Source organism: Scyliorhinus canicula, chromosome 10, assembly GCF_902713615.1.
Source record: "Scyliorhinus canicula chromosome 10, sScyCan1.1, whole genome shotgun sequence".
In the NCBI taxonomy this organism is placed as follows: Eukaryota; Metazoa; Chordata; class Chondrichthyes; order Carcharhiniformes; family Scyliorhinidae; genus Scyliorhinus; species Scyliorhinus canicula.
This window is the reverse complement of record NC_052155.1, coordinates 50,600,198-50,614,949: the sequence shown is the minus strand read 5'-3', so window position 1 is coordinate 50,614,949 and position 14,752 is coordinate 50,600,198. Positions and strand designations below refer to the sequence as shown.

The following is a 14,752-nucleotide window of genomic DNA, read 5'->3' as shown; positions in this document are numbered from 1 at the left end:
GTGTGGCCTCCTACAGCAGCTGACAAAATGGCTGCTGTACGGGGAGCATACATATTTATACTCCGCCTACTGGGTGGAGCCAGTAGGCAGGGATCTACCCCCATACCTGCAGTACAGGGGCCTTACTGTAAAGCACCTATATCAACATCCTAAATAGACAATATATACATCAGTGGTGACTACCACACTGCAGTCATCAGTGAGCAACCCCAGTTTTGATATGGAGAGAGGGCAAGTGATTGATATATATGACTGTGACAAACTCCAAGAAACAATTTCCTGCAGCTGAGATAAATTATCTTTCAGCAACCGCTGCTAGCACCTTGTTAATAACAGTAGTAAGACAGCACAGAACAAGGCCATTCAGCCCATCCTTGTCCGTTCAATATGACCGTAGCATTTAATTCAATAGCCTAATCTCATATCCTTTGATCTTCGCCCCAAAAACTATCTAACTCCTTATTGAAAACATACACTTTGACTTCAACTGCTTCCTGTGGTAGTGAATTCCACTGGCTCACCACTTTCTGCGTGAAGTTTCTCCTCACCTCACTCCTAAAAGTTTTAATACATAGCCTCAGATTGTGCCCCATGGTTCTGGACAACCCACACATAGGGAACATCCTTCCTGCATAGAATTTGATAGGTTTCTATGAGATTCCTCCCTCATTCTTCTGAACTCCAGCGAATCCTGTCAGAGTGAGGACAGAGTGACTGTTGGATAAGTAGTACAGATGTAAATTGTTTACGCGGGTCCATAACAGCTGATTGGTTGCTGGTTAAATGTTTTATTTTTACCTGTATTTAAGTTGGGCGGGAGAGCAGGAGAACAATAGTTATTGGGGACTCGATAGTTAGAGGGACAGATAGACGGTTCTGTGGCAACGAAAGAGACTCACGGATGGCATGTTGCCTCCTGGGTGCCAGGGTCCGTGACGCCTCGGACCGTGTTTTCAGAATCCTTAAGGGGGAGGGGGAACAATCACAAGTCGTGGTACACATCGGTACCAACAACATAGGTAAGAGTAGGGAAGGGGATTTAAAACAAGAATTGAGGGAGCTGGGGTGGAAGATAAGAGCCAGGACAAACCATGTTGTCATCTCTGGTTTGTTGCCGGTGCAAATGGCTTGTTGGCCTTCATAGCGAAAGGATTCGGAGTACAGGAGCAGGGATGACTTGCTGTAATTATGCAGGGCTTTCGTGAGTCCACACCTGGAATATCGTGTGCATCCTCCTTGTCTGAGGAAGGATGTTCTTGCTCCAAAGGGAGTGCAGCAAAGGTTTACCAGACTGATTACTGGGAAGGTTAGGATTATATTTGAACATAGAACATAACAGCACAGAACAGGTCCTTCGGCCCTCGATGTTGTGCCGAGCTTTGTCCGAAACCATGATCAAGCTATCTAATTCCCTGTCATTCTGCTGTGCTCCATGTGCCTATCCAATAATTGCTTGAAAGTTCCTAAAGTGTCCGACTCCACTATCACAGCAGGCAGTCCATTCCACACCCTAACCACTCTGAGTAAAGAACCTACTCGGACATCCTTCCTATATCTCCCACCCCGAACCTTATAGTTATGCCCCCTTGTAACAGCTACATCCACCCGAGGAAATAGTCTCTGATCGTCTGCTCTATCTATCCCCCTCATCATCTTATAAACCTCTATTAAGTCGCCTCTCATCCTCCTCCACTCCAAAGAGAAAGGCCTCGCTCCCTCAACCTTTCCTCATAAGACCTACCCTCCAAACCAGGCAGCATCCTGGTGAATCTCCTTTGCACCCTTTCCAATGCTTCCACATCCTTGCTATAGTTAGGTGACCAGAACTGCACACAATAGTCCAAATGTGGTCTCACCAGGGTCCTGCACAGTTGCAGCATAACCCCACGGCTCTTAAACTCAAGCCCCCGTTAATAAACGCTAACACACTATAGGCCTTCTTCACGGCTCTATCCACTTGAGTGGCAACCTTCAGAGATCTGTGGACATGAACCCCAAGATCTCTCTGTTCCTCCACATTCCTCAGAACCCTGTCGTTGACCCTGTAATCCGCATTCAAATTTGTCCTACCAAAATGAATCACCTCGCACTTATCAGGGTTAAACTCCATCTGCCATTTTTCGGCCCAGCTCTGCATCCTATCAATGTCTCTTTGCAGCTTACAACAGCCCACCACCTCATCCACTACTCCACCAATCTTGGTGTCATCAGCAAATTTACTGACACATCCTTCAGCCTCCTCCTCCAAATAATTTATAAAAATCACAAATAGCAGAGGACCCAGCACTGATCCCTGTGGTACACCGATGGTAACTTGGCTCCCGTCTGAAAATTTTCCATCCACCACCATCCTCTGTCTTCTAAGTGATAGCCAGTTACTTAACCAGTTGGCCAAATTTCCCTCTATCCCACACCTCCTTACTTTCTTCATGAGCCAAACATGGGGAACCTTATCAAACGCCTTACTGAAATCGAATAACATCAACTGCTGTACCTTCATCTACACACTTCGTTACTTCATCAAAGAATTCAATCAAATTTGTGAGGCAAGACTTACCCTTCACTAATCCATGTTGACTATCCCGAATTAAGCTGCATCTTTCCAAATGGTCATTAATCCTATCCCTCAGGATCTTTTCCATTAACTTACCGACCACCGAAGTAAGACTAACCGGTCTATAATTACCAGGGTCATTCCTATTCCCTTTCTTGAACAGAGGAACAACATTTGCTACTCTCCAGTCCTCTGGCACTCTCCCCGTGGACAGTGAGGACCCAAAGATCAAAGCCAAAAGCTTTGCAATCTCATCCCTTGCCTCCCAAAGAATCCTAGGATACATCACATCTGGCCCAGAGGACTTGTCGACCCTCAAGTTTTTTAAAATTGCTAATCCATCTTCTCTCAGAACATCTACCTCCTCCAGCTTACCTGCCTGTATCACACTCTCATCCTCAAAAACAGCCCCTCTCCTTGGTGAACACTGAAGAAAAGTATTCATTCAAAGCCTCTCCTATCTCTTCTGACTCCATGCATAAGTTCCCACTACTGTCCTTGACCGGCCCTAACCTCAGCCTGGTCATTCTTTTATTTCTCACATAAGAGTAAAAAGCCTTGGGGTTTTCCGTGATCCTACCTGCCAAGGACTTCTCATGCCCCCTCCCAGCTCTCCAAAGCCCCCTTTTTTTTTTTAGGTCATTCCTTGCTATCTTGTAACCCTCAAGCAACCCAACTGAACCTTGTTTTCTCATCCTTACATGTGCTTCCCTTTTCCTCTTGACAAGACATTCAACCACTTTTGTGAACCATGGTTCCCTCACACGGCCATTTCCTCCCTGCCTGACAGGGACATACCTATCAAGGACACACAGTATTTGTTCCTTGAACAAGCTCCACTTTTCATTTGTGCCTTTCCCTGACAGTTTCTGTTCCCATCTTATGCTCCCTAATTTTTGCCTAAGAGCATCATAATTCCCCCTCCCCCAATTATAAACCTTGCCCTGTCGTATGGCCCTATCTCTCCATTGCAATAGTGAAAGACACCGAATTGTGGTCACTATCTCCAAAGTGCTCTCCCACAAACAAATCCAACACTTGGCCCGTTCATTACCCTCCTGCACACACTGTACAAAAACTGCCCCATCCGAACTGTTTGACCTATAGAGATTTTTAATCAATATTTAGAAAGTTAATGTCACCCATGACAACTACCCTGAGACCTCCACGCCTATCCATAATCTGCTTTGCAATTTCTTCTCCACATCTCTATTAGTATTTAAGGTTCTATTTGGAGGGCTATAGAAAACTCCTAACAATGTGGCCGCTCCTTTCCTATTTCTAACTTCAGCCCATATTACCTCAGTCGGCAGATCCCCCTCGAACTGCCTTTCTGCAGCCGTTAAACTATCTTTGATTAACAATGCTACTCCTCCAGCTCTTTTACCACCTTCACTACTCTTATTGAAACATCTATACCTCGGAACTTCCAACAACCATTCCTGACCCTGTTCTAACCATGTCTCCGTAATGGCCACCACATCGTAGTCCCAAATACCAATCCACGCTCCATGTTCACCTACCTTATTCTGGATGCTCCTTGCATTAACTCACCTTGCATTAACCCATACTTCAACCCACCTTCCTGTCTGCCGGTACACTCCTGCGACCTTGATACAATCCTCAGTACCTCACTATTCTCAACACTGGCTTCTGGGCTATAGCTCGTTTTCCCATCCCCCGGGCAAATTAGTTTAACCCCCCCCCCCGCCGAAGAGCCATAGCAAATTTCCCTCCCAGAATATTGGTGCCCCTCTGGTTCAGGTGCAAACCGTCCTGTTTGTGCAGGTCCCACCTTCCCCAGAATGTGCTCCAATTATCCACGTAACTGAAACCCTCCCTCCTACACCATCCCTGCAGCCATGTGTTTATCTGCACTCTACCCCTTGTAGCCACCTGGGTTGGCCACTTCCCAATTCCAAAATGGAGGCTCGCAAAGAATACAGGGAAAAATGGTCAGGCACAGGGAAACAAGCAGGTGCAAGGTTTCCTGTGTATTAAGACTTGCAGAAACCTAGACAGAACCGAAACCAGCAACCATCTACATGTTAATGAGCAATCCCCAGGAACAATTAGATACATTGAAACGATCGGGAACGAATCAGACTCCCTGGTGCCAGCGGGAGCTAGGACAAAGGAAGGCCAACGGACACATAGAACCGCCCAGCAATCAGGGAAAAAGTCATCCCTGCTCCTGTACTCCGAATCCTCTCGCTATGAAGGCCAACAAGCCATTTGCCTTGTTTATTGCCTGCTGCACCTGCATGCTTACTTTCAGTGACTGGTGTATGAGGAACAGCTCCAGTATTGGAGAAATCGATCCAAACGATTGGGACTTGGTCCAATCAATTGGAACCAGGTCCGGGGTCCGCCCAAAAGGGTGTAAAACCCCTGGAGACTATAAAATAGAGTCCCCAAGTTCAATTCGTCCTTCTTGGCAGGGTGTCTCAGCAGCTCGAAACAACTCTTGACCGTGACTCTCAACAAGGAGAGACCTGCCTAGCAGCTGCACCAACCAAATAAGTCTCCAGTCAATGCACGCTACGAGATAGGTGCTCCTAGCTACTAGTCCATACCAGCTTGAAGCCTGCAGACTCAGAATCAAACGAAAGGCCATTGTTCCCCTGACCTGGTGGGCCATTTCCAAAGCTAAGTATAGGCCTTTTAGTGTTAGAGATAGTCTAGTAAGTAGAAGTTTATGCATGAGTAGTGATTGACTGTGTATAATAAATGTTTGATTTTAAACTAACTAACTGGTTTATTGAGTTATTGATCAGCACTTGGCTTTGAACCTCGTTGTGGTATCATAAAGATACCTGGTGACTCTAGAGCAAAGGTTATTAAAACAGAGCAATTAAGTAAAAGCACAATTAGCAACACCCTGTTCCTCAACTCGCTAGCAAGTCATTCCTGCTCCTGTACTCTGAATCCTCTCGCTATGAAGGCCAACAAGCCATTTGCCTTGTTTATTGCCTGCTGCACCTGCATGCTTACTTTCAGTGACTGGTGTATGAAGACACCCAGGTCTCATTGCATACTCCCCTCTCCTTATTTATGGCCTTTCAGATAATCTGCCTTCCTGATTTTACAACCAAAAAGGAAAACCTTGCATTTATCCACATACTGCATCTGCCATGCATTCCCATTAAATCAACTTGTCCAAATCACACTGAAGCATCTCCGCATTCTCCTCACAGCTCATCCTCCCACCCAGCTTTGCGTCATCTGCAAATTTGGAGATATTACATTTAGATCCCTCATCTAAATCCATTAATATATATTGTGAATGCCAACCAGTTTTCTATCCATCTCAATACCCTACCCCTAATTCCTTTTACACACTGCGTTTTCCTCTTATGTGGGGCTTTGCCAAAAGCCTTCTGAAAGTCCAAATAAACCACATCCATTGGCTACACCTCATCAACTACACCTCATCGACTCTCTAGTTACGTCCTCGAAGCATTCCAGTTTTGTCAAGCATTATTTCCCTTTTGTAAATCCGTACTGATTCTGTCCAATTCTACCACTGTTTTCCAAGTGCTCTGCTATAAAACCTTTGATAAACTCGAGAACTTTCTCCACTACCAACATCAGGCTGACTGGTCTATAGTTTTCTGTTTTCTCTCTACCTCCCTTTTTAAATATGGGGTCACATTAGCAACCCTCCAATCTGTAGGAATTGTTCGAGTCTATAGAATTTTGGAAGATGACTACCAATGCATTCACATGCTTAAGTACTCTGGGGTGTAGATTATCAGACCCTATGGATTTATCGATCTTCAATCATATTGATTTCCCCAACACCATGTCCCTACTAATACAGATTTCCTTTAGTTCCTCCCATTCACTAAACCCTGTGTTCTCCAACATTTCTGGTATGTTATTTGTGTCCTCCTTTGTGAAAACTGAACCAAAGACTGTATTTAGTTAGTAAACAATTTCTTTGTTCCACGTTATAATAAATTCCCCTGTTTCTGACTGTAAGGGACCTACATTTGTTATCACAAATCTTCTTCTCTTCATAAGGGGTGAATAATAGGTTTGGAAAAAGGAGAGGATGACTGATTTTAAAAATGGGAGGATAAACAATAATGTTTTCCTTTCTTCTGTAGGATGCCATGGTCAGAACAGGCCTAAATGGCCACTGCGTTGGATATGAAGCCAGGGATAGGCCAGACATTTGGATCTCCAAGTGCCCGATCAAACATGGCATTGTGACCAACTGGGATGACATGGAGAAGATTTGGGGGCACATCTTCAACACAGAGCTGCGAGTTGACCCAGCAGAATATTCTGTTCTCCTCACAGAGGCCCCTCTGAACCCCAAAACAAACCGAGAGAAGATGGTTCAGGTGATGTTTGAGCGTTTTGCCCCACTGGGATTCTATATTGCTGTTCCTGGTGTACTCTCCATATATGCAGCTGGCCGCATTGGAGGCCTTGTATTGGACAGTGGTGATGGTGTGACCTATGCTCTGCCAGTCAATGATGGCCACATGGTACCTGGTAGCATTAGACGTCTAAACTTTGGTGGCAGGGAACTAACTGACTACTTGCTGGAGAGTTTGATTCACCGTGGGTGCCACTTCAGCATGCCAGCTGAGAGGTTGATTGCAGAAAATATTAAGGAGAAGCTTTGCTATGTGGCTCTTGATTATGACCAGGAGACAGTAATGGCTGCTGCTACTTCCTCGCGGGACAAAAGCTATGAACTTCCTGATGGTCAAATCCTCATGATCAAAAATGAGTGCTTCCAATGTCCAGAAGCTCTATTCCAACCTTCCTTTTTGGGAATGCCGTCTGCTGGTGTCCATGAGACAGCTCATGAGAGCATCGAAGCATGTGAAAGCTGCCTCAGGAGTGATCTCTATGCAAATATTGTTCTGGCTGGTGGATCTACCATGTTCTCAGGCATTGCTGATCGAATGCAGAAAGAAATCATGGCCTTGGCTCCAAATACAATGAAGATTAAGATCCTTTCTCCAGGTGAAAGGAAGTACTCAGTGTGGATTGGTGGCTCCATCTTGGCTTCTCTCTCCACCTTCCAGCAAATGTGGATCACCAAGAAGGAGTACGAGGAGTCAGGACCCTCCATAGTCCATCGCAAGTGCTTCTGACGTGATATAGTTAGGTTAGGGTTATAATGGAGAGAACGTATTCAAAACAAGTTTAATTATGTTGTTATTTAAGGCTAATAATAGTAATCCTGCTTCCTATTATGAATTTCTATGTCTTGGCTTCATGATTTTTTTTTTACAAATCCCATTGACTGCACATAGCTGTGACAGGCCTGGTGTTTTATTTTGTTTGAACAAGCCTTTTCCAGAGTCACTGCAGTGATAGCATTTAAGACCGCAAAGATCATTATATGGAAATCACATAGAACCATGGGATCTTACAGCGCCAAAAGACGTCGATAAGCACATAATGGTTGTGCTAACTCTTTGAAACACATGACCAATTTTTAATTCTGTCCCACATTTTTATCCCCATAATGCTCAAAAGAATTCCTTTTCAAGCACATTCTCAATTACCTTTCACAAGTTTCTACAGAATCTGATTATATTACCCTTCCAGGTGGTGTATACTGGAGCTTAACCAGGCTCTTATGGTGAAGAAATGTCTGCTCATTTCCCTTTTAGTTCTTCTTGCCAATCACTTCAAATCTAAGACCTCTGGGGCGGGATTCTCTGACCCCTCGCCGGGTCGGGGAATCGCCGGTGTCGGCGTGACCCGCCGTCCTCCAAATTCTCCGCCCCCCCCAAAATAGGCCCGGCGTGAATCGCACCGCCCGCCTCGGAGAATGGCGGGGACCGGCGCGACTCAATGGACCCCGGGGCTGCCCGAATTCTCCGGCCCGCGATGGGCCGAAGTCCCGCCCGTTTTTTGCCAGTCCAACCGGTATAAATTGAAGTAGGTCCTTACCGGCGGGACCTGATGGCGCGGACGGCCTCCGGGGTTCTTGGGGGAGCGCGGGGGGATCTGGTCCCGGGAGGTGCCCCCACGGTGGCTGGCCCGCGATCAGGGCCACCCGATCCATGGACGGGCCTGTGCTGTGGGGGCACTCTAATGTTCCTCAATGGTGGCTGTAGCAGTCCGCCATTGCCGGTACGGAAACTAAGCCCAGGGCGCATGCGCGGGGATGACGCCAGCACACTGGCGCTCACGAGCATGCGCCAACTCGAGCCGGCCGGCACAGGGCATTTGGTGCCGGTTGGCCCGCCTCGGCCAGCCGGCGGGGTGCAAACCACTCCAGGGCAGGCCTAGCCCCTGAAGGTGTGGAATCGGCGGCCCAACACCGGAGTGGTTCACGCCACTCCTCGGTGCCGGGACTCCCTGCCCCGCCGGGTAGGGGAGAATCCTGCCCCTGATTACCGACTAAAATTTCAGAGGAAATAGGCACACCTGATTTTCCCTACCAAAACCCTCTTTTTCATTTTGAATACCTCCAGAAGTCTCTCCTTAGTGATGCTCCAATCTCTCCCCAGTATGTAAGCTCCCTCCGATCTGGTATCACCCCGGTAAACCTCCTCTGTCCCTCTCCAGGAACATGGCTCCCTTCCTGAAATGTAGCCAGTGAAATTGTAAAAACCACGTTATCCAGAGATTTTTCTTTTCATTTATGCTCCTTTTAAAAAAAAAAGTCAAGCAGCATCCCATAGCCTTCCTTTTTTTCCAATTAAGGGGCAATTTTGCGTGGCCAGCCCACCTACCCTGCGCATCTTTGGGTTGTGGAGGTGAAACCCACGCAAACATGGAGAATGTGCAAACTCCACACGGACAGTGACCCAGAGCTGGGATCGAACCTGGGACCTCGGCGCCAAGAGGCTGCAGTACTAACCACTGCGCCACCGTGCTGCCCTCCATATCCTTTCTTTTAAAAAAAAATAATTTTATTCTCCTCCTTTTTCACATTTTCTCCCAAATTTGCACGCACCAACAATAATCAGTAACTAATATAATGTCAATCCCCAAATCAACAACAACAATCCCATCCGCCCACCAACCCCCAAACAACTGCCCGCATGTTAACATAAACAAATAATAAAAAAGAATCAGGAATCACCCATCATTAACATCATCATTACCACATACAGTGCCCCTCTCCCCAACCCCCCGCCCCCCACTAATGTTTGATATCCAGTTCTTGAAAGTGCAAAATGAATAACACCCATGAATTGTAGAACCTCTCCATCCTTCCACTCAGTTCAAACTTAACCTTTTCAAGGGTCACAAATTCCATTGGCTCCCCCCACCACGCCAGGGCACAGGGTGGAGATGTTGATCTCCATCCCAACAGGATCCGCCTTCGGGCGATCAAATAGGTGAAGGCTACAGCATCTGCCTCAGCTCTCGTTTCCAACCCCGTCTGGTCCGACACCCCGAATATGGTCTCCTGAGGGCCCAGGTCCAGTTTCACGAGCACGACTTTAGAGATGACCCTAAAAACCTCCTTCCAGTAATCCTCCAGCTTTGGACAGGACCAAAACATATGAACGTGATTTGCGTGTCCATCCCCCCCCCCCCCCACCCCCCCGCAACGTTCACACACATCTTCTACCCCGTCAAAGAGCCGGCTCATCCTCGCCCTTGCGAGGTGTGCTCTAGATACCACCTTCAGCTGCACGAGGTGGAGGCGTTCACTCTCTGGAGCACCTCGCACCAGAACCCCTCCTCCATTCCCTCTCCCAACTCTTCCTCCCACTTTGCTTTGATTCCTTCTAGAGGTGCCTTCCCCTCTTCCAAAATAGCCCCGCAAACTGCCGACACTACCCCCATCTCCAGTCCCCAGTCGTCAGCACCTCCTCCAGCAATGTGGAGGCTGGCTCCACCGGGAAGCTCTGTATCTTCTTCTTGGCAAAATCTCAAACCTGCATGTATCTAAACATTTCCTCCTGCTCCAGCCCATACTTCGCTTCCAGCTCCTTCAATCCTACAAACCGACCCCCAAGAAACAAATCTTTGTGTCTTAATCCCCTTCTCCTCCCATTTCCGAAAATTTCCGTCCCACTTCCCTGGCTCAAATCTGTAGTTCCCCCGAATCGGCATTCCCCTTGACCCTGCCCCCAACTCGAAGTGTTGGCGAAGCTGCCTCCAGAGTTTCAATGAAGCTATTATAACCGGACTCCCTGAGTATTTCCCCGGGGCCATCGGAAGTGGCGCTGTAGCTAGCGCCTTCAATCCCGACCCCCTACACAAACTCTCCTCCATTCTGACTACATATCTGGGGCTGGTTTAGCTCACTCGGCTAAATCGCTGGCTTTTAAAGCAGACCAATGCAAGCCAGCAGCACGGTTCAATTCCCGTACCAGCCTCCCCAAACAGGCGCCGGAATGTGGCGACTAGGGGCTTTTCACAGTAACTTCATTGAAGCCTACTTGTGACAATAAGTGATTTTCATTTTCATATCCTTTCTTAATTGCTTTTATCAATTTCATAAGATCATAAGATGTAGGAGCAGAATTAGGCCATTCGGCCCATCAGGTCTGCTCCGCCATTCTGTGATGACTGACTTGCTGCACCGCTGTCCAATATATTCACCCCCGGGTCTACTACTCTTGTGTGCCGCAGGTTATAATTTACCACCATGTCGTTCTACCAAACTACATTACTTCACACGTTTCTGCATTAAATTGCACTTGCCTCCTACTATATGGCTCACTACACTTGGCCATGTATTAAATATTATCACCTGCGAACTTTTGAAGTTATGGAGCAGGATTCTCCGGCGTGGAGCTGGGAGAATCCCGGCAACCATGCCACGCCGCCCCGATGCCGGCACGCGATTCTCCTCGGAGCGGCGAATCGGCGCCATTGGTGCTGGTGGATTTGGCGCGCCGCCGGTCGAGGGCTGCTTTACGCGGCCGGGCCGCCGATTCACCGACCTGGATGGGCCGAGCGGCCGCTCTAAAAAGTCAGTGTCCCGCCGGCGCCGTCCACACCTGGTCGCTGCCGGCGGGAACTCTGTGCGCAGGGTCGTGGGACTGCCTGTGGGGGGGGGGGGGGGGGGGGGGGGAAGGGGTCTCCAACCTCGGGGAGTCCCTCTGATGGGGCGTGGCCCGCAATCGGGGCCCACTGAGCGGGCCAGCCTCTCGCTCCCCAGGCCTATTTTCTTGCCCGCCGGCCCCTGAACTCCCATGCCATGTTGCGTCAGGGCCGGCATGTTGAGGGAGGCCACCGCGCATGCGTGGGTTGGCGTGGCACACAGTTCACGCAGAAACGGAAGGCTGGAGCGGCGTGAATCGCTCCAGCGCCATGCTGGCTCCCTGTAGGGGCCAGAATCGGTACACCCAACAACTCATTCACGCCATCGTGAAACGCGACGGTGTTTCTGACAGCGTGGACACTCTGCCGCCGAATGGGAGAATCTCGCCCATTTTCCAATACACAAGTCAAGGTCATTTATATAAGACAACAAAAACAATAATCCTAATATGGACTCGTGGAGGATACTTCTGCATAACACTCTCCAGTCAGAACACCATCCAGTCATCATTACTCTGCCTCGTGTCCCTTCACTAATTTCATACATAAGTTCCCGAGATCTCTTTAATATCATGTGTTTCTATTTTCCACAAATGCCCTTTGAAAGTCCACATACACAATGCCTGCTGTACTACTTTCATCAACCCTCGCTGTTAAACCATCAAAAGACTTAATCAAATTCATCATACATTATTTGCCTTTAACTTGATTTGGCTGCACCTGATTATCCTATGATGCCCCAAGTGAGATTTAATTTTGTCCTTGACAATGGACTATAGCAGTCTCTATGACTCATATTAGATTGGCCCATAATTACCAGATTTATCCCTGGCCAAATGCACTGCCTTCCAGATTATTACCATCATTGCAATCATCTATCCAGAGAGTTTCAAATGTCCCCCATCCCTCCCATACCAGCCTCCCCGAACAGGTGACTGAATGTGGTGACTAGGGGCTTTTCACAGTAACTTCTTTTGAAGCCTACTTGTGACAATAAGCAATTTTCATTTCATTCACTCCCACGCCACCATTATGCTATCCAATTTGTTTTTGAAATTATTCAGGGATTTCTGTATTCATTACTCTGGGAGTTCTATTTTTTTTAAGTATTTTTATTCAGTTTTTAAAAAAATATACATAAACACAAACAATAACAACAACAACCCCCCTTTCCCTCCCTCCATTCCTTTAACAGGTAATGGTGATCTTTTAAAAAATTCATTCATGGGACGTGGGTGTCGCTGGCTAGGCCAACATTTATTGTCCATCCCTAATTGACCTTGAGGGGGCAGTTAATGGTCAACGACCTTGGGGTCACCTAAATGACCCTTGGCCCTACCTAAATGACGGGTGGTTCTAAGTTCACAGTGGGCTGTCAGTGGCATGTGCAGCTGCATGGTTGCCTTTCCGGCTGCGGCAATGGTGTTCCATGCCCGTCCACCCCGACCTCACAGTCCACCTCCTGTCCCCTCCCCCCCCACTACTCCTCCTGGTCCTAGTAGAAGCCGTCTGGCCAGCGGCACAACTGTCAGCAAACTCTGGCGATGTTGAACACTTTCCATACCCCCTCTCCCTCCCTCAGCAGCCATGACGCCGGTTTCGTGATTTTTAAAAGCACAAGTGAACCGCGCCGTCGGGAACTCGGCCCATCGGAGGCGGAGAATCGCGGAGGCGCTGGAGAATACCGGGTCAGGCCCGCTAATGATATGCAAACGGTGTTTAATGTATGTGTGTTCCAGGCCGCATTGACGCCGTTGTCGAGGTGACGGAGAATTGCAATTTGGCATCACATCAGTGCTGGCTGCGATTTTGCCATTGGAACTGATTCTCCGCCCAAGCGCGTTTCCTGATTCTGCCGTCAGACGACGGCGAATCCCGCCCATGGTTCACATACATCGGCATCAGATTTAACACCGCACCCAATTTAAAGTGTTGCCGAAACTGTCTTATCTTTAATGTGGAGATTATTACCGGATTCCTAGAATACTTACTGGGAGAAAAGGGTAAGGCAGCCGTTACTAATGCTCGAAGCCCTGATCCTCTACACGAGCCGAACTTCTTCTGCACCAATATCTCCTCCGAGTCTCCATATCATTCCAGTACTTTCTCAGTATTTGCTACCCAATATTAGTACAAAAGATTCGGTAGTGCCAGGCCTCCTGACTGCCAATCTATCTGTAGAAGCGCTTTCTGGATTCTGGCTCCTGGCTCCTTTTCCCAAATGAACATTGAAATCCATCTCTCTACTTCTACGGAAAAGGATTTGGGTAAAAATACCAGCAAGCATTGAGGCAGAAATAGAAAACGCGGTAGGACATTAATTTTTACTGACTGGATTCAGCCAGCCAAGAACAGAGGTAGGTTATATCATCTCTGCAAAACTGCTTGAACTCTGTTTACCAGGCTTGTGAAATTTAATTTTTGAAGCCGGCTCCTAACCTGGATTGATTGAATCCCCAAGTATTGAAAATGGGAACCCGTCAGACGAAATGGCAACACCATTGACTCCTATTACCGGTTGTGTACTGAAGAAACACTCGCTTTCCCTCCCAATTTACTTTATATCCTGAAAAAGCCCCAAATTGCTTCAGCAGTGTCATGACATCATCCATTATGGGGATTGGGTCTGTAATATAAAAGATGATCATCAGCATACAGGGACACTCTGTGCGGGATTCTCCCGAATCCCCGCCATGGCCCGACCCCGGTGTAAAAAACGATGCGAACCACTCCGGCGTCGGGCTGACTGGAAGTTGCAGAACCCTCCGCACTTCCGGGGGCTAGGCCGGTGCTGGAGGGGTTAGCGCATGCGCAGAACCGCTAACGTGGTTCCACGCATGCACAGACCGGCCGATGTGTTCTAGCGCATGCGCAGGGGGTTGTCTTCTCCGAGCCGGCCATGGCGGAGCCCTACAGGGGCTGTTGCATAAGGAAGGAGTGCCTCCATGGCACACCCTGTCCACAGATCGGCCAGGACACCCTGCCCCCCCCCCCCCCCCCGGGCCAGATCCCCCTACATCCACCACCCCCGTGAGGACTGCACCAGCCAGATCCCGCCATGTGGGATCCTGTCCAATTGACGCCAGCGGGATGGGCAGAAACAGATGGCCCATCGGGGCCTGGCCTGGAGAATTGCCAGGGGGGCCGCTGCCAACGGCCTCCGATCAGCGTGGTGTGATCCCCACCCATGCCCGAAAACCGGCACCGGAGAAT

The 14,752-nt window shown here is 48.3% G+C and overlaps 1 protein-coding gene across 4 annotated transcripts in view; it reads left to right on the top strand.

The window, feature by feature from the left end:
- The window catches only part of LOC119972351 (actin, cytoskeletal 3-like), a 43,770-nt gene extending 35,993 nt beyond the window's left edge, over nt 1-7,777 (top strand). For all 4 annotated transcript variants that reach the window (XM_038808896.1, XM_038808893.1, XM_038808895.1 and 1 more), the window contains one exon: nt 6,667-7,777. In XM_038808896.1, coding sequence (XP_038664824.1) covers nt 6,673-7,671 — 999 coding nt within the window. In that variant the 5' untranslated portion in view covers nt 6,667-6,672 and the 3' untranslated portion in view covers nt 7,672-7,777. The remainder of the gene's footprint in view (nt 1-6,666) is intronic.
- Nucleotides 7,778-14,752: the final 6,975 nt, after the last annotated feature.